Source organism: Netta rufina (assembly GCF_964035555.1).
Source record: "Netta rufina genome assembly, chromosome: 11".
Lineage (NCBI taxonomy): Eukaryota > Metazoa > Chordata > Aves > Anseriformes > Anatidae > Netta > Netta rufina.
Window position 1 is genome coordinate 14,699,785 of NC_140134.1, and position 27,545 is coordinate 14,727,329.

General features: G+C 45.3%; 2 protein-coding genes across 6 annotated transcripts in view; one reads left to right on the top strand and one right to left on the bottom strand.

The window, feature by feature from the left end:
* The window catches only part of MFGE8 (milk fat globule EGF and factor V/VIII domain containing), a 98,668-nt gene that overhangs the window by 49,075 nt on the left and 22,048 nt on the right, over positions 1-27,545 (top strand). The gene's annotated exons all lie outside the window — the stretch shown is intronic.
* Positions 1-27,545, bottom strand: part of ABHD2 (abhydrolase domain containing 2, acylglycerol lipase) — a 38,066-nt gene that overhangs the window by 7,278 nt on the left and 3,243 nt on the right. The window contains exons 1-12 of one of the 5 annotated variants that reach the window (XM_084293486.1): positions 23,146-23,208; positions 22,676-22,791; positions 21,940-22,029; positions 21,691-21,777; positions 20,635-20,835; positions 12,285-12,460; positions 10,741-10,908; positions 7,844-8,027; positions 4,315-4,407; positions 2,535-2,645; positions 1,239-1,308; positions 322-406 (exon numbers count right to left, since the gene is read on the bottom strand). In XM_084293486.1, the coding sequence (XP_084149612.1) occupies positions 322-406; positions 1,239-1,308; positions 2,535-2,645; positions 4,315-4,407; positions 7,844-8,027; positions 10,741-10,908; positions 12,285-12,460; positions 20,635-20,828 (1,081 nt within the window). In that variant the 5' untranslated portion in view covers positions 20,829-20,835; positions 21,691-21,777; positions 21,940-22,029; positions 22,676-22,791; positions 23,146-23,208. Of the gene's footprint in view, positions 1-321; positions 407-1,238; positions 1,309-2,534; positions 2,646-4,314; positions 4,408-7,843; positions 8,028-10,740; positions 10,909-12,284; positions 12,461-20,634; positions 20,836-21,690; positions 21,778-21,939; positions 22,030-22,675; positions 23,209-25,202; positions 25,227-27,545 lie in introns of those variants that run through there. The other 4 variants (XM_084293487.1, XM_084293489.1, XM_084293488.1 and 1 more) reach the window with 4 other exon arrangements.

Here is a 27,545-nt window from a genome sequence, read left to right on the forward strand (position 1 = left end):
TTTCTACTACATCCCAATGAGAAACAAAGACACGAGGAAGCTTTTTTTTCCATTCAAGAAAGTAACCCGAATGTAAACTACTGGCTATCAACAGCAGCCTAAACAGCAGAAGATGCCTGAAAGGAGGACTCGAGTTCTTCCTCCTCACAAAGAGCCTCATTAGTTCCTGCAACTGGTGTTTTAAAGAGGCTTAGTACACCTTCCACAGGATTATGGACGTAATAAGGCAAGTCAAGCTGCTTTGTCATCATGGATCGTGATGAGATAAGGAAGCTGCAGGTAAACAAATATGCACTGCTGGAGCAGACTGCTTCAACATACCTGAAAGAGCTCTTGGAATTGATAGAAGGCTCTCATGGACAAGAGGGTCATCAGCAGCATTAACCAGCAGAAGAGGAACATAGATCTGTACCAAGAAACATAGTAGAGAAAAAAACAGTTAGGGGTTGGTATTTGAGTTTCTATCAACTGTTATAAAGCTTCTTAGCTTGGCTCAATTCAGACATCTTATTTCAGTTGTCCTTTAACTGGAGAACCATCAGCAAAACAGTCAAAAATTCAGACTGGTGGCTTTTTACCAACGGAGTACTCTGCAGCACTTTATTTTTTTTTTCCAATTCAGTTGTATGAAAAGCGATACGGGTGTAACAAAGCAAACAGATTAAATCACAGATCTTCCCCATTCTCAGAATTCAAATAGCTACACCCTTTTTACTCTACATTGCTTTGCACATCAGGCAGCCAGTGCTAGCTGTTATAGACACCTTGGTTAAAGTCCAGGAAACTCCCTTGGAGTGCCTCCATCCTCCGGTTCAGCAAATCAAGAAGGAATTAATTTTCCAGTTCTACTTCTGCATTACTTCGGCCTGCTAAGCATCTGCCTTCCAGATAGTGTGCTAAGCCTCCTGCAGAGTATCTAGTCTTTTCTGCCTGGAAGGCTGTATGCCACCACCCATTTTCCACCTTATGCACCTACACTCAAAGGGGTTCAGCTGAACTCCTGGCTTTAGCTGGATCATCTGGATGCTACTACCCAGAGCTATGATCTCTAGAGAGCCCAGAGCATTTAGAACCAGCATTAGGAGTAGTAAGAACTGAAATCCCACTCCAAAATACTGATTACTTCTAAAAATCCAAGCTAAGACAGCTGTGTCTAGGTATCAAAACCAGAAAGCACGGAGCATTTTATCTCCAGTAGGAAGAAGATGGTACAAGAGCAGTCAATTGCAAGAGCTTACCCTGTGCAAGTAGTGCAGGCAGCTTTCTTCTTCGTAGTACTCCTTCAGGGAACTGTACCCATGGAACTTCCTGAAATGGATAGTGTCATTGCCATCATGTTCCTAGCATCCACCTGACTCCCATTTGCAAATAAGGACATACATGCCCAGACCCGTATTTTTAAGGACAATGCCTTTTTTCTGCAAAATTCAGCTTTGGCAGCACATGTTTTTATGCTTTCTGTGCTTACTCAAACACTGATAGCAGGATTTGTGTTTCTTCTACACACACCAAGTTAAACATTCAAGTGGAAGTCTAGCAGCCTTCAAGGCATCTTTTTTAAACTTAATTTGCTTTCTCCTGTGTGAATAACTTATAAACTTATTCACCACCTGAAAGCCTTTACAAACATAAAACCATCACAGCTTACAAACCTCAAACATACTGGACAAAAGGGCCTGCCTACAAGCCACACAGAATCCACTGTGGTTCCATTTTTTTGCAGTATCCTTAGCCCTTCATCTCAAACCAAGGATGCAGTGAGCTTATACTCATGTGCTTTTTCTCTTTCCTGGGGTAGGAGACAATGATGCAGCCATAGGCCCAAAGTAGACAGGCCTCAGGGATGAAGGACAAGTATATTTCCCCTAGGAATCACTCTTAGAAAGACAACAAACAGCAATATTACTACTCCTCCAAAAACCTTTTGGCTGTAGAGCTGGCAGTGTACAGCTTCAGCATTTTGTAAAGGTGTCAATGCCTAACATAGAACATGCCATGGCAAGATCACAGCCACTAAACAAAGTACTAAGTTGTTTTCAAGGACACAGGCAGTAACAGCTTGCTGCCTAATAATGCAGAGAGCTTAATTTAGGTGCAAGTATGACAAGTTAAGAAGTTCGTGTTATCTCAGCCAGTTCTAATGTTCACAAAGAAGGCATTATTCTCAGGGGGAAGGGTTTGTTTCAAAATTCAAGCAGGACTAAAAACACTCATGAGCACTTCTGAGATGCTTATCACATTCTGCATTATTTTTTGTGGACCTCTTGGCAAGAGCTTGCCTCTTCCTTGTTTATTCTGGGCTGCAGGTTCAGATGTTATAGATAACTGCCTCCTGGATGACTTTACAGAAGCTGTGACTATCAAAAATAATCTTTTTTTTTTTTATGGTTTTATTCAATGTAAAGACAAGGAAGGATTTGGGGTTGTCAGCGCTGCATTTCAGCAGATTCCTACAGGCACAGAAAGAGACCTGCAAGAGTAACACTTAAAACAGAAGGCACTTCCAGAGAGCAGCATAGAGTCCCCCTTCATACCTCATAACATTATCATCGATCTGCATAAGGGATGTTGCCGTATAGAGTTTGCTCAGATCAGCATCTGAAAGGCTTTGTGGCTTCTTCACGTTATCTCCAAAAAGAACTTGCCTGAAAGAGGAGTAACAAGATAAATATCCAAACACCATAACAAGTGCAGCAAAGCCGTGACCTGCTCAAGGACAAGTGAGTTTACCAAATCTGACAAGGTAAGAACAGAAGTGGGCTACGTACACAAGGGTTTCTTGGGATCAAGCACAGCTTTTTCATCTACCTTGCTTCTGAATAAGGTGTAACAGAAACTAACAGCCACTTCAGAGAAAAATGCTCCCTTGTTATACTGAAAAACTGCAGAAGGGGCCTCTATAAAGAACCTTCCCAGAACAGACAGCACTAGGGGGATTTAGAACAGAGGCTTCATGTTGGAGGGAGGGTCCTCTGGCTTCAGATCAAACCCGTGGGTGGCTCGGGGAGAGCACTAGCAGTCCTGGGCACAGCAGCCCCGTCACCATCTGGTCCTGAAGTCTCCCCAGCACAGATATTAGGTTAGCTCATCCAGCAGAAATTACTTGGGGGCATTACCTTAGCAGAAAGCTATTTACTATGGACACTTGTCATAATTAGTTATTACCCTCAGGAGAGGATGTGTTTCTTCACCAGAACAAACCGCTCCCTTAACAAATAGAACAAAGGCTGCAAGCTGGAAAGGATTTTTATTCCCTTTTAGAAGCAGCTGCAGGGCAGAGCAGGAGGGAGACCAGGCTTGACTTGGGGGAGCTGCCCTAGAGCACAAACGATTGTGGAAAAAAAGATTACTTAACTGAATCTCCTTCAAGCCAGCACTGCCTTTATCTGGCTTATGAATCTAAGCACCATTTCATGGGGGCTTATATACCCTGACATGTATAATTTGGCCAAGTTGTCCAAATATTTGTCAGTCTGCAGTGAATTACGTGGATCATCCTACAAATCAGTTGTCCTACCTCCTCCTGCCTGTTTTTCATACCACACAGGACTGTTAGCTATGAACCACAAGCTTGCAAGTGGCACATGCTCCTTACTGGAATGGGCCTTAATTAGCATCCACTGATGAGGTACTTACATATTCATTGCCCTAGAAGCACCCAGGTAATTTTGGTCTAGGAAACACCACGGAGCATGTCACCTGTTTAACCAACACATTCCTTTTGTATCTGAGAGCCACAGATCACAACAGTAGCACAGGGATACTGCAAGGACAGTAGCACTCTAGGAAGAGCAGCACTAAGTATTCTGCTGGCTACGTGCTCTTTGGAGAAGAAAACTAGAAGCCAGATCTACAGGATGACTGTTTGCTTATCTGATAAGCAGCAGCCCCTTGCAGCAGATCTTGAAGATTAATCCTACCTCCAGTAGGTGGCAGAACAAGAGGCTCCTGGAATAGAGGATTCTTTAGCTAGAAGTGAAACAGATGCACAATACTCCACTTTGAAGTTTAATTACAATGTTTTCCTGTGCTCATCTTGTTTATTCATTAAGCAAGTCTCCTCAGAAGGAAAAAAAAAAAAACCAAAAACAAAACACAACAAAGCCTACTTTCTTCTAACAGGATTACCAGAGCTTATTTGTGTATTTTACAGTATACGCGATTGGCATGGGCTCCCCTTCTTTTTCTTGCTTCACTTAAAAGACACCGAGCAGAGGATTTGTTCGTAATCTTTCAGGAGTCTGAATTTAAAGTCTGACTGAGAAGAGGAGATAAATCCAATAGAGCAATTGGCTTGCACCAATGCAAGTTTACCTGTGAGAAAGGATGATCTTCTTCATGTTATCTGCCATGAGGAAGTTATAAAATCTTCTGCATTGATCCCATTGCATGAAGGTTTCCTGTGCCCTAGAAAAAACACAGAGCATAGCAATCTAAGCTGTTAATGGAGATCTTGAAAGATCAGAGTAATACACCGTAACATCTCACTGCAGCCTAGAGGCTAAGTAAACAAATCTCCAGGCTTCCCCTGCCATAGCTTAACCTTTTCCAGGAAATGACTTCCACTTTGATGAAGTTCGGGAGTATCAGAAAACAGATCTGCAGTCTCATTTTGCACAGTGCAATTAGCTGTCCTGATCAGAGCATTTAGGAGCCATCAGTCAAGATCTGCAACACTGACAAGAGGACTCTGCTATCCCTTTGCATAAGTTGAATGCAATTTACTTAATGGAACCACCGAGGAAAGGACTAAAACCTATTGCTGAAAAAAGTTAATTGCGTGTAATAGCTTTACAAAGGAAATCATTTGTGCAGATGTTTGCAATATTTACACACACTATTATTGTTTTACCTTCATTGGCAGGAACTGTAAGGGGAAATACTCATTGCAGCTGCAAGTGGCATCGGAGTTGAAGCCTTTACCTATTCTCAGAGCAGAACAGCACTTCACAGCTTATCTGTTGTTAAAACAGAATTAAAGTCGTCCAGACTTCTGTGAGCTTTGCCAGATACAAGCACTCCTTTGCTCTGCAGGGTCACGGGCAGGTTAGAGCTTTACTCTTACCAAGGGTTTGCTGTTACTGAGGGAACCTACTATCATTTACTGAGCGACCTAAGAATGCTGGGAGCAGGCAGTTCCAGCTACTGAACTACTCCCATTTAAACATTAACATACCACCAGAACTACAGGGGATTTATTGTGACCTTCCAAGCCACAAGCTGCAGGTTTCCTAGCAGAGCATAAGCAGGCTGCCTGCTTGCAAGCAGTGCTGCAACATGGGCTTGTTGTCTAACCAGGCTACAGCTACCACACTTACACCAGGACAGGGGAATAGAGACAGGAAAAGATTTCCCAAGCAAACCTTTAAAGTGATTTCAAGACAGCCGAAGTTATAACTACGACATTTCCCCACAATTTCTGCAGCAGACAGCAGGACTCCTAATATGAAGGGCTGCAAGCACTGACAAAAATTCAACTTCCAGTATTATTTGAGGACTGCACCGGTTTCAAAGGTGGAGACTCTCCCCACAGCCTGTAGCTACACTAAAGATGCATTCCACAAGATCAAGAAGCAGAATCAAGCCTGTGCAGGCAGAGATTAAGGAATAAGGAGACAGGTCCCTGCTTAGCCTCAGGGAACAAATTCCCCAGACTTTGTGTTAATTCATTAAACAGAGACCCATTTTCTGCCGGCAGAGCCTTGCTTCGCTTCTACTTTACCATGCCCCTCTATGGGGCACTTGCTTAATGCCCTGGAAAGGTTTCCAAATTTCAAATGCCTGCTTCATCTTGCTCACTACCACTTTCTCCTAATTTTTTCCTTTACTTCCTAAAGATATTTGGGGATAGTTAGGGACAAAGGCTGTACAAGCTAATAAAAAGAGGAATTGTAATCTAACTGGTCATCTACCAGGGCAATCCACTTTTGTGTAGCTCAGAGGGAAGAACAGTAATTCTCACATAGCAGACCAAGTCCAAGAAGGATAAGGCTTATCCTTTCCACCTGGAGATGCTTTGTACCTCTTCCCTCCCCCTTCTATAACAAGGCCCACCCTATCCTGTCGTTTACTTCGTAGTTATTTACTGATGTTGCTTTTCCCTAGCTTTGTCTAATTAGCATTTAAAAGCAGCACTAAACATTAGGTAGGGAGACACAAGATACGAGAAGCCTTCCTGCTGGGCACACGGTAATGCACAGCAGATGTTCTGTGACCGGAGATTTGCTGGTAGATGTTCACCCAGCAGGTGGAGTCAAGAGCTCAGGAATCCACAGCAACCCGCAGAAGACTTACGTTAAGCTCACAGGAGCAGCTGTTATTTTTCCACGCAGATATCCAAGTGCAGCATTGTTAAACAGGTTGTCCTTACCCTGCCGTTTCACCAGCACACCATGACATACTACTAAGAAATCAGCTCAGGGAACAGAATTACTCAGAACATTTTGGAGACCAGAAACACAACGTTGCATAACTCCAAGATAAATCAAACCGGCCAAGGCCAGATGCAATCCTTGCAAACCCTGTTTGATGGCTACAAAAACAGTTTCAGGAGCTTGTTTCAATAGGATACTCTGTGCCAGAACCTCAATACAACTAACACTTTACTTGAAACAAAACCAGACTATTCTTGAAAGCATCTGATTTGCACCTGATCTGAAGTCTCAAAAAGGCACGAGGTATACTGGAATGTTACTGAATTGTCTATCAAACTTTCAGCCATGTCCAATGCTTCCAGAAAAAACTTCTTACTTTCACCTGTAAGAGCTTAACTTATAAAAGGTGTCTTCAGACTGCTGAATACCAAAGTAGTCACAGTAGAGGTAGAGCATCAGCAGCATCAAGAGTTCCAGCTCCGTGCTGCCAGTTCCAGCTTTATCTGTCCAAAGGATCTTGACACCAACACCCTACCCTCGACAGCCCCTTGCTTTTCAAATATTCTCATTGCTCAGAGAGGCAGTTAAGTTACTGTACAACCAGCTGTACCTCACTAGCTGCCCATATGTAGAGACAGCAAGACCCGTGAGCATTAGCTTCAATCTTCAGTAGTTTCAATCTTCAGTAACTTGCACATGGAAGTTATTGCACAGTAGTTGAGCTGCAAGTTCTGAAGCAGCAGGGCTGTACCCAAAGCCTCCATCAGTGAATATAAGTGCTAACACTAGGTGGAGCCCTTACAGCTCCTGTGAAGTGCTACAGCCTCTGCTTCCAGGCTGGGAACAACAGGTTAATGTTTTAGGCAGCCCTTAGGGCTATTATCCTTAGCCTCTCCACCTTCCCCACTTCAGGCAGGTAGCAGGGGTTGCAAGAGCCTCTTCACCCTTCCATCAGCCCCCTGCCTGTTTCAGCAGCACCCCCAAAAGGAGAGGGGCATGGACTGACAGAGCACGAGCTGTGTCCTTCCAGCCTCCCCAGATAAGAGCTGCCGGATGACACTCGGCAGCGAAGCCAGGAAAGCTATTATGGGCCAAGTGATACTCCTCAGAGCGATGAGAAAGCAAACTATTGCCTCAAACTTGGCACCAGCTCAGCAGTTTGTCACACTGCCCAACCTGCCTGATTAATTAGCCAGGACTGCATGGGGAATGCCTCTCCTTACGACACCAGCAGCGCTGCCACAACAGAGCCAGGCCAACCCACAGGCACAGAGCAGAAGCTGCCAGCGTTTACCTGGCCAGGTACAGAAAGCCAGTTTGTACTGCTGACTGTTCATTTGTACTGCTGATCAACAAAGCTTTGATTGCTGCTTCAGGAAGGCGGCATCCTGCAGTCCTACAGACTAATTTAATTAGGTGCAAGAGAACCAGCAAGCTTTTCCCCACCCAGAAGAGAGCAGCAGGCTCACCTGAGCGCGCTGTAGCCCTGGCACACGCTGACACAGCACAGGACTCTCTCCTGGTTGGCCTGGCTCTCCCCCAGGTACTTGCACACGATGTTTCCACCCAGGCTGAAGCCTACGACAACCAGCTGGGTCTGAGGGTAGGTCTTCTTGATGTAGTTAACCATCGCACCAAACTCCCAGGTGCAACCTGAAAAATAAGGACAATGTCAAGAGTTATCTTCCAACAGTTCTCTACTTCACACTCCAGTTGTGTGCTTTAAGCTCAGCGCCTTCCCCTTTCTGACTTTTCAATAACCTCAAGATTTTAAGGGCTCTGATTCACACACGTGTTCATGTCTCTGTTTTATGAGTCCTGTGGACCTTAGCTCATGCCTGTCCGACTGACTGCCAAAGATAAAATTTGAAAAGCCTAACCCTTGGAGCAGCCGCTCTGACAATCCAAACTCTGCCTTTCCAAAGCAACCGAAGAAGTGAAGTCAAACAACCCTGGCTTTGACATGGCTAGGTAAAATCTCTGCATATCAGTACCTACAGCTATTTCTGCTGCCTTTGAGTTTGGAAGAGGAAACAAAGAGAAGCAGCTCCCAAACTGATGGTATTAGGACAATGGTATCAGCAGGCTAGGCACTTTGTTAGCCTTCCAGTTGGACTCAGTGCTTCAAACCACTCAGAAGGCACCACATGAGCAAAAGCAATAAAACTACAGCTGTCTATTCCGGTTTAGGGCCAGAATCTCAGCTCTGTCCTGTGGAGCTGCTCCAGGAAGGTACATTTAAAGAGCTTGGATTGTACGCTGTGCCACCCAAGCACTGCTCCAGTGTGCCCCCACCCCAAAAGCAACATCCTTGCTGGACATCAGACACAGGTTTTGGCCAGCTCTGGAGGAGATGCTGAGCACTACAGTTTGCATTCACTTCAGTGAAATAGGAGGCTTCTGGCTGAGCCTTTCATCACAACTTGGGCACTTCCTTGTGAACATTGGTAATGGACAGTTTTCCTCAAGATGACAAACGCTGCATCACTCTAGTCTCCTCTGGAAGAAGCCAGCAGTCAAAACACCGTGTTTGACTTTCATGATTTGACAGCAGCTGGCAGCCGTTTCAGAAACCTAAAGCTGGAACAGCAACAGGTCAAGCTTGATATAAAGGCTTTGGGATTCAGCAAATCATGTTTATGCTACTTGCTCCCCAACAAATGCATCAGGAATCCAGCATAAGCTGGAAGGACAACAGGGTATTCGGGCTGGAGGCAGAGTAAAGTCTGCGCAGGGTCTTGCTGGCACAACACTTGGCAGAGTTGCTTGTGAAGTGATTTACTGTCTTACTCAGAGGAAGTGCTAGACATTCCTCGCCCTTCCCAAGGCTGTAAGATTTAGAAAGGCATATCTTCGGAGCTACAGAGCAGAATAGCTCCCTAAGGTCTAAAGGGCAGCTGCATGAAACGAACAATCTGCCATCAGCTCCAGCAAGTTCTCAGAAAATTAGAGAGGGATTGGGAAATCTAGACTGGCATTTGACACTAGGCAAAGTTAGAGCACCATCTTATTGAAAACAGCACCAGGCAGAGCAGTAGCAGATCTATACATGCTGATGATGGCATTACATCCCCTCTTCCCCAGTCCCTTATTAGTCATTTTAGCTAATTATTCAAAAAAAAATAAAAATAATGCCATAGCCTATGTTTAAATATCAAGCTAGCATGACACTACCAGAAGTTTCAGAGAGCAGCCAGTGAATTTGGGGATTGTACTCTGCACTAGGAAGGTTCTATTTTTGGAAGGAAGCTCTCAAATTCTATCAAAAAATCAAATGCTTTTGGGAAGTCAAGCTTGGTAGACTCAAAACAACTACCAGTCTAGGATCTCATTAAAAATTAAAGCTATTGGTATTCCTGAAATGTTTTCCTCTCAGGAGCAGATTTAATAGCTACAAAACAAGCAACGAAGCACTACTGCCTGTTTGCCTGCTAGACCCAGAGTCTGAAAGCACGAGGTGTTTTGGCAATCCAAGTGTTCAAGATCAACATTTGAGCTGTTAATCCAAACTCTTAGCAGTAAGTATCTTAGTTACCTTTAGAAAGATATAAAGAAACCCAACACCAGGCTATTGTAGCCACAGTTGACTCCTGATTTAATATAACTATAGATGTTTGCAGTAAAGGAGAACACGAAGGCTCATCAGAACTTGGGAACAGGCAGATCAGGTCCCTGGCAAGAGGGCCACATTCTACTAAGATCACATCACACACTAGCAGGGCGGGTAAGAATAACTGGAGTCACTCTTAACCCACCTTGAAGCACTTTATTCCTTTTAATTTCTAGGTTAAGAAGGATTTCCTTATATTCAAGGTGAAAGCCCCACATCAGGGTAGTTAAGCACTACCTCTACTGTAGTTTTACTGTCAGACCACAGAACTGCTGCCATTCCTTGACATTTGTGTTACATTCAGGGACCAATCTGACCACGTCCTTCCTAGAATAGAAATGTACTTTCTGGATAAGGTGATACATGCTCCTTCTCATACTACATTTTCCAAAGTGTCAGAAATAGCTTTTATCCTACAGAGCCAAGGTCGTTCATATCCCACTAAACTGACATTTGAGCATCTCTGTAACCACTTGAGCAGGCTCATAGTAGCCATGACTACTTTTTTTTTTTCTATTTTTCTTTCAAAAATGGTCTCCTTAATTAAGATACGTATGTTAGAACTAGGATAAGTGAGAAAAAAACTAAATCCTGCTATTAGCTTCCCTTCTTCCTCATAAGTTAAGTTTAGATCCTAAGAAACAGCATAAAATGATCAGCCTAATTCACCTATGGCAATTGTGGTGTGCTGAAGGAGCCTGATCAAGCCCTAGAACTTCCACAAGCTCGAAAGCTGTCAGCTGTCGCAGCACCTACCGTAGGTGAACATGCGTGGAGAAGTGAGCTCGATGTTCGGCAGGGCCCCCAGGTGATTCAGAACAGCACATCTGTACCCATTTTTCTGCGCATAGTCAACAAAAGTGCGGATGTACTGCTTCTCGCTGTGGTTAGCAATCCCAGGGCAGATCACCATCGTGACATCCTCTGTGCACAGAAAGAGAGGGAAGTTAAGTAAATGTCACTTCATGCAAATTAAGAAATTCAGAAGCTTTCCATTTCAGATCCATGGGAAACCACGTAGCAGAAGAAAGGTAAAAATCCTACCATTCTGCCAAAAAGCCTGGTGTGGGACAGAAAACTAGCAGCTCTATTGCTAAAGATGTGGAAGGAGTAATTCATGTTATAGCAGACGAACAATCTCCTAGCTTTGGGGAAGGCTGACCAAACAGTTCTACAGAAACTGCCTAGTGACCAAGAGAAAATCCTTCCCTCTGAAGAAAGATGTTGGACATCACACTCGTTCTGCCTTCTGACAGCCTGCTGAGACTGCTGAGCGTGTGGAAGCACGAGAGCCCACTGCTTCTCCATGCACCAGGTACACTAAGCTATTTTTCTCATTTCCCTTTCAGAATCCAGCACAACCCAGATCTTCAAAATGAAGCTTTGCTAAGCACAGAAATTCTGACCAACGGACATCAGCCATCACCTGCTTTGTGGCTAATCTAACATCTGATCTGCTGGCACTGCTCATCAGTTTAACAAGGTATCATTTCATCAGCTAAGAAAGCCATTACCGTAACTCAAGTAAGGACAGTAAAAATATATTCAGGATTAGCATACATGTATGTACTTCCACTTAGCTCTCATACTCTCTGCACTTACGTGCAAAGCTCTAACTCTACCCACTGTGAATTTTTGCCTCATTAGGAAAGCACTGTTCAGATTCTCCTCAGTGATAAGGCCAGCAGAAACTGTTGCAGCACAGCATTATACCACAAAGATCTCAACTCCGATAATGTGAAGAATTTGGCCTTTTCTGAAGGCCAAACGGGAGTTGTGGGCTTACAATGAAGTCAGCTGCTGCAGAGGTTAGACTGTACTACTGAAGTCACAGTAACTCAATTTTAAGTGTTGCTGTTACCGCTAGCAATAGGGTGTTTGAAATCTGACTAACTCTGAAAACACATACATAGCACAGTAGGAGATCACCAGGATTTCCTACATTTTGCACAGAATTCTCTTATAGTCTGGACTCCTTTATATCCTAAGCACATTGAGATTGTTTTCATGCAGAGAAGCTATGGAACACTTTTGCTGCTCCTTAATGCCCACCCCTCGCCACACACGGGTAATTAGTCTAGCAGGTCCTACTGTGCTGTCTGAGATGAGTACACAGCAAGATGGTCTCACAGCCTCCACAGGCTGGCTAGCACTGTGTAGCTGCCCCCTTCCTATCACCAGAATTAACACCCATCTTTTCTGAGAATCAAGTATCAGGGCTCTTATCTACCCCCCTCCATGGCCCAGAGCACAGAACCGAGGTCAGCAGCTAGATGCAGCCGGCAGCTGCTGCGACTGACCTCCAGTGCAGTGCTCGGACTGCGGCTCGAAGAGATCAAAGGTTGCTGTTGCTCCATCTGGCATCGTGAGGTACTTGCGGTGTCCGTACGGATGCGGTGATCTCACTCTCCCCATTTTTCCATAAAGGGCAGTCTGGATATGTCCACTCTTCCCCCAGATCAGGGGCGGAATGTACCTGAAAGAGGGAGTCATTTAGTTACGCATCCCCACTGTGTTAACAAGCTCGGAGAACACATAAGCGAAGCCATAACAAATCTCCCCCTCGTTTCCAAACACAGTAACAAACAAAATTGTTTTTGCTATGACTGAACCAACAGCATCGCTCTTCACAGCCTTACTAGAGCAGAGAGACTGACATGCTCTCCCTGCTGAGAGATCAGCACTAAGAGGCCAAAACGCAGACATTCCTACGCACTGAAACAGCGCGTGCACAAATGCTGCTCACAGACTGTGCAGAGACCTGGTGGCTCACTGAGCCTGGAGCAGCACGTTGCTAGCCAACCAAGCTGACCTTCAAAACTTGTCAAATATTGTAAATCTGTTTTAATTGAAGCGCCGAAGCCTGCTGGGTTGAGCCACATGGACTTGTGTAAGCACTCGATTTCGTAAGTCAGACGGAGAAACAAGAGGATTCATAGCAAGGTCTGGAAGACTAAAAGCCACAAGACTTGCTCATTGCGACAATTTTCTATAGAAATATTCTTCTCAGTTGAATGAAGAGCATGGTACAGGGAAATTTTGCCTCTTGAGCAGGGTTTGGTAGGGAAGCAGGCCCAGTTTCAAAAGGACCTGTAGTAAGTGACCAAGAAAAACGCCACTAAATAAATCTGTCCCTTCCACCACAAGAGGAGCACTCTACCAACCTTGTTTATCAATGGCACATTAAAGCAAGGTGCCAAAACAGCCTGCCTTTTTCTTTCTGGCTTCAACAGTCCTCAAAAAGACATCGGGGTAAGCAGCTGGTAGCTGGAGGGGGTAAAAGGCTGGGTTCTTTGCTCCATGGCTACAAGCAGAGCTGCAAGTGGCCTAACAGTGTGCTGCTGGGGCACTCACCTGGCCACTCCGCAAAGGAGAGACCGAGCCAGTGCCTCGAAAATGAGCCTTACATCAGCTCTTGACAGGAAAGCATGAATGATTCATGATTTAGGAGAAGAGACGCCCCAGGGAGCATGCTTCCAATTAAGGAGCTGTGGTCTCTGCTGCATGGGGCTGGGTATCCAGAACAAGTTTGGGAGCTGCCCACACCACCTTGCACCCTGAGAGATCAGCAAGGCATTTCCCCCTTCATCTTTCCCCCTTTTTTTAGGGCTTCTTGCACTTATTTCCATCTACTGCTTGGGACCCTAAGAAGCAGAGATCCCATTCTTTCATGTCTCTCCCTGTCCACAGCACACCAGGCAGCTTTTGGCTCACCCAATGTGTTCCTCAGGGCTGTAACCCATCGGTGTGACTGGACAGCAGCCTTGCTTTATGCTCTGACACTGATCACCACTGGCCCTGCTTCTCCATGGCAGCTCTCTTATGTGTCACATCTGTAGCCCCTGTCCCCCTTCCATATCCTTTAAAAATAACTTTGCATTTTGCTAGCAGCTTTCCCCCCCCCAAATACAACCCATAAAAATCTGTAACTCCTCCAGAAGAGGCTCCGACATCAACATCGCTGCATGGTTTCTAACCTTAGGATAAGCACGAACATTGGAAGCTTGGGTGATTTTCTACACAGCACTTCTTCAAGTCAAAGTTATCCCAGGTAGAATCCGCAGTCTTACCCAGCAGGGCTAACAGGAAAGCCATTTCTCCAGCTACAGGAGCGAAGTCATACAGCTGTGACTGATCAATGCTACCACTTTGATGAAAAATCCGGAGATCTGTGCGGGCACCAAACCCTTCCTCATTTATCTGCAGCTCGGTTTCTGGTTGTAAGTCGCAGAGCTCCAGAGCAATCGCTGCAGCAGCTGCAGCCACACATACCACAGGATATTGTTAGAAAGCAAATCAGAAGAGTCTCCAAGGCCCACCACTGCTGCTGGAGTTTAAATGCAGACAAATGGCTTCGAGAGTTCTGTTTATCAACAGCGCGCAGCCTGCTTCCTCAACTCACAGCTGGGTTCTTTGGGGAAAAAAAATAAGACTGCCTTCAAATAATCTGACTGCAGAAGTTGCCTGAAGTACTGATCTTCAGTAAATCAAACCTCTATGCCAGTTTTTTCTTTCATGGGCAAAGAGCACAGGCAGTTTCCCTGATACATCGTTTGTTACAGGACTGAGAACAAGGCAGGAACCCCTGCGACTGTCTGTAGCAAGGGACAGGCTGCCTGTGGGTTTTACATTTCCCTCTGTGCTAGAACTGTGCAGAGCCTTAAGAAGGGTGAATTCACTGCCTGGTCCCTTCAGAGAGCACAAGCCAGCATTTCTGAGCATCCTATAGACGGAGGAAGAAAACCACTCAGCTTATCTTTTAAGTTAACTTCAGTCAGTTGTTGAAGCATCACCGCCTGCAGCAGAGATGTGCTAGCATTAGTCACCCTGCGCGTAACTACACTTCCAGATGAATATTCAAAGGTCAAAATCCAGCGTGAGTAATGTGCATAGGACACTATTCTGATGCAGAGACTTGTTACTCCCACTTAGCCTTACTTAAATACGCTAATGTACATTTCTGGTGTTCGCTTTTAAGAAAAAGCAGTTACAACTCTGCAATACACACAGGTGTTATGGCAACAGCTTGTTATCTCACCCACCTTTTCTTTTACTACTGCCCACTGACCTTTAAGCTACAGGCTTACAGCAAGCTAGATAACCTCTAAGCCCCTTTAGTTCAGTCTCCTGCAGGCTGGAAACATCACAAGACTTCAACGGGGAGCGTGGAAAGAACTTGCCCAGACTGCATAAATCCTACGGAGTTGGTGAAAAACTAAACCAGATTAAAACCCACCAGAACAGATTGCTGCAAAAGCAGCCAGCTAGTACAGTGATTAAAAATATTAGACTTTTTTTTAAACAAGACAACAAGCTGCCAATTTAACCGACTACAAAACCCTGTAAAACCTTGGCAGTAGCAAAGGGATGTGTCTCTATCGATGCATTCCAGTAAAAGCTGTGCTCAGCTGATGGACAAGCTGGACTTGCAAAGCATCCTTACAATCTGTAGCTGCATGTGATTTGAGACTATTTGTTGTTGACCCTCTATTTTGGCAATAGATAAACCTGGTTTTGAAAGTCTTCCTGTGAGTGACTTCGCGTCGTTCAATGGAAGGAAGTCTACAGGAACTTTTAAGACCAAGTACTGAGCACTGCAGTGCGAGACTGCACAGGACTGAAGGACAAAACACGTTATTATTTAGGGTTTACATGGACTTTCAGCTTGCTTTTACTAAAGAGCATAGAAAGAACTCTTTAATCACACAGGCACATGAAACCACACTGGTGAGGAAGAAAAACACCAGCCAGGAATTATTCAAGAGTCCTTACCCTCTGAGAGGGCAGGTTAGATAAGCTAAATTTTATTTCAACCATATTATGTAAAAATCAGTTCCAGAAATATTTTCATACTCAACCCAGCTGAAAGCACTTAACTATAGCCGGTGCTGATAGCTGTAGCTAGCACAGGCTGTTTCACAATGAGGCCAACATTCCTCATGGCAAACAGCTCAAATAAGATGCTCCTCGGAAACAATCCCCCTGTAGGCAGGGGAGCATGTACTCAGGCTATTTTTCTTGTGGCTTACCTTAAGCAAACAAGCTCAGCAGGGTGTGACACGTGAAAACATGTGCTAGGTATCATGTGGGCTCTTAAAGGCAAGCAAATAAGTGTTCGGTTCAAGAAGCATTCAAGCCTTGTCCTGTAGGTTTTGATACAAAGACAATCACTACTGCTAAATTTTACTGTGTCTTTCAAATGAGGGCCCTCACTCAGAAAAGCAGGTGGCCTCCCTCAGATACAGCAAGTTGGAAGAGGAAAAGTGCTCAAGGACAAGACAGACTTCCTCAGCTTCTCTGTAATGCCTGCTGCAGATGGAAATAGTTTTGAAATAAACCATTATCCTGCAGGGATTATCTCAGGACAGCAAGTTTCACTGTATGGAGCTGATTCACCACGCACTCCTCGGCGTGCCCTGTTACAACCGAGCTGTTCACAGACGTAGGAGAACCCAGGCACAGGCACCACATCTACCTACGGGCACAGCTTTCACCGCCCTGCAGTAGCAGTTTGAGATTATTGGAGCAAGACAAGGCGTGAGCAGCCAGCTGGGTGGGGAACAGCAGCCAGAAGACCTCTTGCCTGCACGAGGATGAGGCTGATGCACCACAACAGAGCACACAACCAGATACTGACACGTGGGAGATCCAAACACAGAGCTAGGTTGGAGTGGAAACAAATCTCAGCTTCTGTGAAAAAAATGGCTTCCCGGTTTGCTCGAGATCCAAAGCTTTCAGCTAACTCGTCTGAGTGATTTCCCATTTTGATTTGGTGAGCTGCAACAGACAGCAGGTACTGTGACAGAAGAGAAGCACCCGAGGCAGTTCAGGTTTCCTGCAGCTACAACTTCTGGTAACTGGACTCAGCAGCAGACGGGAGAGCAGGTCTGGGGCTGCAGTTACTTATTATGGAAACTGATTTTAGTGAACTATGTACTCATCACATCATGTGTCTTAACTGGCCAGATGCATTCACAGTTACACTGATCTGCTCACAAATGCGAGCGTTTTTATCTCCGAGTGATTCATTTCAGCTGTAGAGCCCATCCCCACGTCGTGATAGGATCTCTCATCCACAACAGCCCGAGAGCAGCAACTCCTAGGTGTTCCAAAAACATTCTCCTAGCATTTTATGAGTAAAAATGATTCCAATCTGTGCTCGTAGATTAAATTTTAGCGGCTGTCGGACAGCAGATTATGATTTTAGAGCACGTACATCTCCCAGCATACAGGAGTTTAGGAAAGCAGCAGCTGCATAAGCAGCTCAAACAAAGCACATAAAAACCGTGCTATTTTTATTAGCAAGCATCAGCATTCAGATCCTCAAAGATCTGAAGTGGAAGTTCAGCAACAGGCTTATTTTTGGAGCATTACTTCACTCCAACCGAGGAGATTAACACTTTAAACATTGACTCTTGCGTCTACTTTGATGCGCTATACTACACAGGGTACAGATGACAAGAAAGCAGTCTGCAATTTGTTCACATCAGGGGACAGCCTGAGAACTGCCACCTGCGTTACAACAGGTGACAGGTTGTTTTCATCCCATTTGCAGACCAATCCAGAGGTATTTAAAAGCTGATTTACAAATCAAGCCTTGCTTGAGCCCATCCTTTATTAAGGATAAGTTTACAGGAGGCAAGGAAAATTATTCTCCGTAAGGATGATATTTGTGCCGTGGCTCTACGGGACTAGAGTCACACACACTTGACAGTAGAAGAATTGGGAACAGCCAAAAAAATCTCTAGCCCAGTACAGCAAACACTGGCCAAATTTATTTTTGTGATTCTGAAGAGTCAATGCTGCATTTCTACAGGGGTAAGAGGTGGCAGACCTTCTGTGCCAATTTGAAAGACAAGGAAAGAGCACCACTCTGAAAGCACAAGGAAAGGCCCAAGTGCTTGAGGGTACCAGCAGCTGACCTGATGTGCAAGACGTTTGTAGCAAGCAGCAGATCTTAGAATAAAAAAGGGGTTGATTACGCTACTCGACTTGGTAAGCAAAAGTACAGAGCTGGCCACAGGTTCAGGAAGGGAAATAGAGATGAGAATTCCTTCTAATTTAGGAAAAAAAGTCTTTTGTTTCCCAGTGTTTGATAGATATGTAGAAAGCTCCCAGCAGTTCAGAGAACTGTAAGAAGCAGTACCAACATCTGCAAGTACAAGGTACCTGGCACACAGCCATCTCAGGCAGTTTTACTGTCCAAAGCTCTTCAATTATTCATCCACCATCACTCGGCTTGCTGAATGATGCTCTGTTTACAATTTATCCAGTAAGTCCACAGGTAAGGATGGTGCCACGAAGGGGAAATACAATAGAAGTGTTTTTCAGTTATTTTTAATCGCTGCACAGATAGAAAGAAATAAGCAAAAACTATTCTACCTGACACCTTGCTTGTAATACCCTCACTCCTTCCTCTCTTGAGCATACGGGCACTGAAGGCACCACATCTGAAAGACAGTTTCCATCTGCACAGAAGAATCAGTGGGAGATCTTACAACAAACCCAGCACTGATCTAACAGAAGGGATTGCTGGGCTACTTATTTTGCTTTCATGGTAGAATTTGAAAAGAGCTGCTTAATCAGCTTTCCTAACACTCGGAATAATTAGCAAGCAATCAAAGCCTTACAAGGTTTTTCAGTGGAGTATAGCACAAGATGTTTCCACATAGCTCTTCCTAATTAGTACTACAAACCATTTCATGCATAATTGCAGGAATTTAAATACATTTGTTCCCCATTAGTCTCCAGGTGACTTTCATGCATAAAGACAGGACTTTTTTGATATTTCAATATTTGCATTTAAAAAAAAAAGTCTGCAATAACCTCAACAGAATAGCAAAACCTCATAAACATTATCTCACAACTGTGTCCTCCTTCCAGTAAGCCCTTTCAATCACCACCAGCATTGTATCCCCCTCTCTGCTTGAGCAGAGCTACACAGGTAACAAGACTGAACGACTACTTCTTGACATATTTTATTCTAATTTGTTTGAGTTTGTTTCCTGGGGTGGTACAAGCCTTTCTCACAACACTCTGCCCAAGAACCGAGTGCTGGAAATCACAGCTACAGGATTCAGAGGAGCTGCCAAGTGTGAGCTCCGAGCTGATCCAAAGAAAAACAACGCGAGGCTGCACACGATGAACACAAAGCGAGGGTTCTGCAAGAAGCTCTTCACGCCTGTAGCTAATACACAACAGATGTACTACAATGTTTAGACATGTTTTGCATTTCCACTCCTTTGGGAATGCTTTGTTCTTCAACTGCGTGGAAGTCCGAAACACGGCTCTAATATGGTGCTGCTTAGGAGCTCGTGCCATGGGAACGGCGCTGGAATAGCAGTAACAGACTCTGAAACACTCCACAACAAGCACATCCATTTAAGTTTCTAAGTTTCTACCCTGTCATTAATATGTCTTCAAGACTGGCAATCAGCACAGCTTAATGCTTGCTCTTTCAGTGACTACGGACACGTCAATCCAGAGTGCCAGCACTTAAATGGCAAGCGCATAAAATGGACTAAGGAGGTTCCAGCGACTTGACATGTTTTAGGGAAGCAACTGCTTTGCAGTTATGGCACTAGAAATAATACTCACCTTCAGTGCTCAGCTTCAGACACATTACTATTGAACTCAGAGCGCATCAGGGAATACTCTTTGGGTTCCAATTTAAAATAGATAGTACTTTGTTCTCTCTAAGAGTTTACAAACCCTGTGGTCTAAGATCGTAACACTTCAGGTAGCCAAGGTACCTAAGAGCACTGCTGAAAGACTCATCTTCCCTAAAATGACTATCTTTAAGTCAGCGTGACTTCAGCGATCCACAAGCAAGGTCCATCTGGCAGCACTTAGCACTTACTAAATAATTGATGCATTTAGGGCTTTTAAGAAGGACCTGCAAGTTTTCAAGGTGATTGCAGTGTCAAAGCCCTCCATGGCTTCATGAAGTTGTAGTAAATGCTTCATATTATTGGTGGAGGTAAGGGCAACTGCACTGGTTCTGGAGGTCCTAGAAGGGGAAGCTGAAGATCAGTCTGCTCAAATATACAGCTGACATAACCTCAAATTGAGGGCGAATTCAACAGGATTTTCTCAGAGCTGTCCGGTATGTTGTTACTTTATTCAACTAGTTATGATGATGTGCTGTACCCAGTAATAGATTTCATTAGCCTCCAATTTAAGGCACTTCAGATAGAAGTAGGCACTTTAAAACTAAGAGCCACCCCCATTTTCATTACAAGCACATAACCACACTACGAAAATATTTCCTTCCTGTGAGCCCTAATAGATTTCTTCCCTACTAGAGAGGAGAGTACACGAACAGGAACATGTGCTGATTGCATCCATCCCTCAGCCGTTTCCGCAGACAGCAGCCTGTACACTGCAGCACCTGCATACAGATCCTATACAGAGGGACACACATGTTTTTCCACACATCCCTGGAAAACCCTGCACAACGAGGGTTGATCTTAACCCAGCTTCCTGGAACACTAACAATAATGAGATGCTGCACTTAGGACATTTATTTCTTTGAGAGAATACCCTGCCATTCATTAGTACCCACAATTAAATACACTAAGCAGAAGGATGCCTAGGTGCAGCTCCTCTCCCCACAACACAGGACAATGTGGAAAAAAATCTCCTACTTACTCTCTGGTCAAAAGTGGGCAGGATTTGAGTAGGAAGCGGGACAAAGCAGAGTCCTGGTAAATGAGTTCAGGAGGGGCAGTTGGGCTTTTCAAATTCAAGCAGCGAACAATAACATAGAGAACAGCAGCGACTGCAGCAAGCTTCACCCCATCAAACACTGCTGGCAGCTCGGGGGTTTCCAGCATCACACTCATCTTGAACCTGGAGATAAAGAGCAATATTAAAGCCTTCTACAATATATTGTTGGATAGGAATATCACTTGCCACGTTGAAGACCAAACTGTGCTAACCACCTTAATTTGTCAGTTAACAATGCTACGCAAATCCTAGCAGATCAGCTCAGTCTAGCTACTTTGAAGATGAAAGGAAGCTTATTTTGTACTGCTCTAAACGCCCTGACCACCAAAAGGAATGGAAACTGGATGACCTGTTGGAAAGGAGATTTACTCCTAATCAGTGCTGCACTGGAGTTGTAACCGTATCTCAGGTGTCAAAGCCTGCAGACTGCAGCCAGGCAATGCTTTCGGGATCTTGGCCAAGACTACCTAGCTCAAATAGAAGCTGAGTGAAAAGCCAGGCTATAACGGGATATTGGCAGCTCGGGATGGATGTTTCTTCCCAGATGTACAAGCCAGGCTTGAAAAGAAGAACTTGAAAGAACTACTGTGGTAGGTCCTTAGCTATACTGGTATTAACTCCTGCATGTGTTTAGGGTGGTCACTGTACATATATCACTGAGTTCAGCATTTAATTCACTGTTGTTCCACAGTGAAAGGAGGACTAGATTAAAATCTAGCCCTTCAAGGGCTTCAGAGTAAAGGAAGCGGGGAAAGGGTGGGAGGGAGAATTAAAGAGAAATGCAATATAACAATATCCTTCCAGGTTGAAATCAAATTCTTGAACTGAGCCAGCTGCTTTTGAACATATGGTTCAAATAACTGGATGCAGTTATTACAGAGATATTTCATCTGTATTGAAGGGACACTTTTTACCCTTGGTCCTTCCTCTGCCACATGGGTAATGCAAATAAGATAGCAACTGACAAGTAAGCCTTACCAATGTCACTTCTTCTTCAAACGAGGAATAATTGCCAGTCCTCTGTAGAATTTTCACTGTCTGGACCCACGTGCTAGCCGAGCTATCCTGCAAAGGGAGGGAAAACAGATCGATTGTTACTGATAAAGCTGCATCTCTTGGCTGCAAGGCAAGAACACACATTTATACAGTGGTCCCATCACAGACTTTGCAATTGATTTGTGCATTCAGTCATAGCCACTTCAACTCTGACCCATCTGCATTGCAAACCTCTTGCCTGTGGAGTTTCCAGGCTAGCTCAGTTGCCTACAGCATACTAATCTCTCTGCAGCATGAGGATAGCTTCACGAGGAGAGAAAACTGCAATGAAAAATAACGTGACTCAGAGGGTTGTGAACTTGCAGCAGACCATGCAGCCACCACCTCTGCAGAGATGATGGTGACACTCTTAGTTCTGACAGCTGCCCCAATCTCTGCACCTTTAGAAGACTAGAGGTAACAGCACTGCTCCTCTCAACTCTGTGTAGTACCTACACAATTACTGAAGTGCAAAGCCAGGCAGAAAGAAGTTTCCTGCTCCTTTCAGGCAGGCTTAGCAAGGCAGCCTCTCGCAGACAAGTTTACAAACAGCCTCTGCCTGTTCCCACACTTGCTGCTTGAGGAGTTACAGCACATCGCACGTACCACACTTCAGCAAGAAGGTGAGAGCCACCGGGAGGCTGAGACACAGCCACCTAATTAACACTGCTGCACATGCACAAGGCTTGCTGCAGAAATTTGATAATGCCAATAAGAGTGCTGGCAGCCTGTGAGTGCAAAGCAGAAGCGATATGGACAGTTCGGGCTGGATTCCTCACAGACACAATAAGCTGATATGGAATCGGAACCTCCGAGATAAAGCCCCAGAACTGTCTGCTCCTTCTGACTTGGAAAACGTGCCAGCAGGACAGGCCGTTCTGCAGCCTCACTCTTCTTCCTATCAGGATGACAAAAATCTCAGAAGTACTTGCTGTACTCGATGCAGCTACACCAAAATCCCTCGGAAGAAAACAAGTCTGACATCAGCTATTGATCAGCAGCACGCCGGAGAGCCACAAGTCTCTGCCACCACAGCCATCTGTGCTGCAAGAGAACAGAGGGTGAGGACTGCAGAGACATTTAACGTTGGACACTTCTGAAGCTTTGGTTTTCCAGTCCCAAGCTTCACGGAGAGGGGAGAAAAGAGTAGGCTATTAAAAAGCACACTTCTAATCAGATGATCACGAATCCAAGCATAATGTTCTGCTGGCTTCTTCTCTTCGCTGTTTTATTCAGAAAAGTAACAGAGACACCAAGACAAACTTAAGACTTCCCTGCCACACGGATCTTTGGCTAAGTTTGCTGTTTACAGCATTCAATCACTAGTGAAGTTGTTAAAAATAAAACTGAGCACAATTAGTCATTAGCGTTTTGTACTGGTGACTCAGTGTAACTCACCCAACTAGCTCGCATCTCCCCGAGTCTCCTCTCCCAGTTTTTGCTTGTTGCTACCTTTAAGAAGTCTGCTAGCTTGGCGTTGCTCAGAGGAAAACCAGCTAGTTGGTAGGCAGGGTTATCCCTGTCACTTACACACAAATACTCTTCCCTTTCAGAGTCTAAAACCACATCCACCCAACATGTTCTAAGCAGACGCAGACACCTCAAACACGTGCTAAATGCTGGTGTGCTTGCCAGGATCTTTACCCACAGGCTCGGATCAGTGCGGACGGGTAACACGGAGACAGATGGCTGGCTGCACAGATCAACTTCTGCAATGAAACCGGTCTCAGAAGCCCAGGCTGGTAAGCTCAGTGCCCCTGAGCCCACCTGCAGCACTTTGGGCACTTCCTCGAGGCTCTGGTATTGCTGAAGACCTACTTAGACCTGTCTGAGCCATGGCAGATGTGCAGGAACTGAGCCAGAGTACTCAAGCTCTAAAAATTTAAAGGTTTAGCTTACTGAAATGGATTTGAGAGCTCTCTCTGCCTCTAATCACCCAGGACAAATGTCTCTATTTACGGGCAGGGATGAGGTCACCTTGCTTCGGTTTTGGTAAACCCTTTTTGCACTGACCCAATGAACTTGCCAGTTTACGAAAAAAGTACAGATAACTCCAGCGTTGAGCCAGTCAAATTTTAATCTTCAATCTCCTCTAAATGGGTCAGCGCTAATACAAGCAAACAGACATTTGCCCTTTTCTGTATACACAACATGGGATTCGCTTTAGCAAGCTAGCCAAAATTAGCAAGGGACAGTAAGTGCATTGCTGGAAGCAATCAAGCCTGCCTTCCCAACCATCACGGGGGCTGAGAGCCACAAGGAACACCAGGAAGCTGAAGCTCTCAGGGCCAAGGATGTTATTTTTTGATGAACCTTAAGTATACAACTCCTTTTTTCTTATTTATAAATCACTAAAAGGCATGACATCCCTAATGAGCTACAGCTCTTTAATCAGGATACTTAAGTCCTGTTTGTGACTTAGCACTAACGTTAAAAATTCACCGTTGGAAGCAAGTGCTGGATTTCTGAAGTCTTTTCATCTGCTCTTTCATCACAAAATAAGAAGTTTTAAACCAAGCAGGAAAGAATTATTTTAGCACTGGTGTTAACAGAGCGCATCTCACTTGTACCAGTACAAGGAGGAAGAAATCAGCAGTGTCTTAATTTCCAGATAGAGATGGAAGTACCAAGAAGCTACAGCAAATCCCTTACGTGTCCCTTCCAGGATGCTGGTTTTGGGAAAGCCACCACCCAGATATTTGCTTGCAAACTAAGTGAAGTCACGCCTGACAGCAAATTGGACTTGCACATGTTTCTGTCCCAGCTTCCCTGGGGAGAGGAGCCTCTTGCAGGGACAGAGGTCGCTTCACTCCCATGACTCAGGGAGGCACAAACAGCATTTGGTAGCCACCGAGCCCTGCAGCTCCTCCACCCGGGCCCAAGCTGCACCCAGCTCTGCGTGCTGGAGAGCCAGGCACCAAGGGAAGCGGCTCCCAGAGGGCTTCTATCAAAACTCACAGTGCCCTTTCTTCCCCACTGCAATTCAGTGAGCCAAAGAGGCTGTGTCTGAATGGATTAAGCAGGCAGACCTCGTTAACTAACTTATCAGACATTTCTTGGACTAGTTTAATTTGGTTTTGGTGCTTGCACAGGGAAGAAAATTCTGAAAGCAAGTCTAGTAGCCAAGGGAAGCAAAACAAAAGCTATGCCTAGAAAGATTCACATCGGAAGGTGGTGTGGGTTTTTTTTCCCCCCCTTTTCTGAAGGGAGAAGGAAGGCTGCTTCACTGAAGCTCTTTAGGAAGTGATCCCAGGAAATTATCTCTAATAAAAGTCAAAGCTCACGCCTCTCCCCAGTGTTACACCACACAACCAGAGGTTACAGGTTGTTGATATCATGCGGGACATTTAGGCCTGCATCACAGAGAAGGGAACTTTACTACGGAAAGGGTGGGAACTCAGGGCACTACAAAGAAGAAAGCCAAGCTTTACGTCAGAGGATTACTTGAAACTCACTCCAGGAAGCCTACAGAAACGTGTCAGGGTGTGCTTGCAGCCAGAGGTTTAAACGCAGAGGGAGATGTTTAGAGACCATCCAGATGAAAATGTATGTAGTGAAAGGGCTTGAAGCAGTGTTTCTTGACGAGAAAGACCGCGGGATTAAGGTTTTGTAAAGCACTGGAGGACAGCCCGAGGTCACAGCAGCCACCCGAGCACAGGAACCTGAAAGGGGAACAATGAAAAAGCTTCAAGCATTACTGCACAGCCCAGAATCCTGTCTTCTACTGAGCACCCTTTATATAAAAGATACTTATTTTTTCAGAAAAAAAAAAAGTCAAGCCTGGATTACTACTTCCATCTTTCCAAAGAATTACACAAATACAAGTATTTTAGGGCCACACCAGTACTAACACCATCATTTTAGGCACACAAAGCAAGGCATGACACTGCAGAACCTCCTGTTATCTTCGGGGGTGGCTTTAGAAGACAACACATCAGAACCACTGAGATCATCTTGTAAATGGCCAGAAGTACCGAGGAGTGCATCAAGAGCCAATTGAGCTTCAGACCTCAAAGCACTGAGGGCCTAATTAAGCATTAGCTGAGCACTTGGAGCTCTTTAAGCACTTGGGTTTTCAGGAGATGTGACCAAGAGGGAGAAAGTCACCAGACCATCAGGAGTCTGGCAAAGCCCACTGCGGTTTTGTCATCAGACAAGTTTTTAATCTCCAAGCAAACGGGGCACGCTGACACGTCCCATCGCCGGGGTGCTGACTAGAACATTATTTACACAGCACGCTGCTCCTCAGGGCAAACCCCTCCGCCTTGTGCCAGAGCCAGCACCCAGGCCAGGATTTGGCTGGCTGGGGAGCGCACAAAGCAGCAGGTACTGTTTACACCCTGTTCCAGCAAGAATTCGTTGGCTGCTGTCTTCATGGGAATTTGACCTTTCCACCAGATACAATATTTGGCTCAGGCACTAAATCTCGGGGTACCGTGAGGCTACAGGGACAAAGTTCATCGCAAGAGGCACCAGCAGGGCAGCCAGAAGGACAGCTGCCTTCAACTGCAGCTTTTAGTTTTTGACTCTGAACAATCCAGCACCTGCAGAGCAGAAGCCAAGCCCCTCAGAAGGCTGGCTGCACATGCCAAGGCAGCTCACTTGAGAAAGCTCCTGAAAGTAATCCTACAGCCCACAGGGCCAAAGGCTCCTGAGCTCCTTCACTTCCCCAGGAAGGTTAATTTACAGTCAAATGAGCCTTCAATTTCACTTCCTTCCAATTGCCAGGAACTGCTTTTGTTTCTTCAGCTGATCAGAACAGTTCCACTGCAGGACAGGCAGCTCCCGCATCTTACCTAAGGAAGGTGGCACAGACTGGAGGCTGCACAGCAAACGAGCTGGATCCTGTTTGTCATAGATGAATCAAAAAAACTTTATTAGCTTTTATTACACGCACCTGATATACAAGATTAAACTCGGACACGGCCATTAAGGCTCTGATGACTCCATAGAAATCAATTAATTGCATCTTATCTTAATAAAGGCTTATGTTATTAAACAAACATCATTCATTGCGTACTGCAGAGACTTAGGACTTTGTCACACCCTAACTACTGCCTCGTGGAGCAGCAAGGGTTCAGCTCTTTGTAGAAGAGGTCAAGCTTACTTTCAGGTACTGTGGGAGGGAAAAAAAGTGCTGGCTAACACCCTTCTGTGGTCTTACAGCAGGTGTCACTTACCTACCATATTGCCCAGGGCCAGCATTAAGCTCAAGGGAAGAAGCTGAATAAAGGTGCAGAGAACCTGCCAGTCCCCACTCAGAGGGGAATGCCTCCAGCACCCAGCCCCAAGCAGTGAGGTGAGCTGCTGTGAGCTGCAGCACAGGCTGAGAAGAGCCCCAGGAGCCAGCCCCACTCCTTCACTGCGCTGTGAAACGCAGCACCACGCTGTCAAAGCCTCGCCTGTCCTCGGACTCGTTCCCTCTGTCCCCACACTGTCCGAGCTGGAAGAGCAGCCTGAAGTCCACGCACATCCCAGCTGCAGGGAGCCCAGCTGCACAAGCACAGCCTGTTCCAGGCCGCTCGAGCTGCGCAGCAGGGAACGCCATCCATCAGCAAAGCACGAGTCGAGCCAGCCAGCAGTGCTCGAGCTGGTCTAATCCCGAGTTCAGCAGTCAGCAAACACCTCTACCTGAGCATAACCAGAGCTGAGCTGCCGCTTTGCTCCCAAGCCCTCAGTCAGCCCGCTTGTTTCCCCCCCAGCCCAGCAGCTCTGCTCCACGGCTGCAGAGATTTGCAGAGTCATTCACGCTGAGGCTGCCCACGACAGGCAGAAGGCTGATTCGCATCATTGCATTC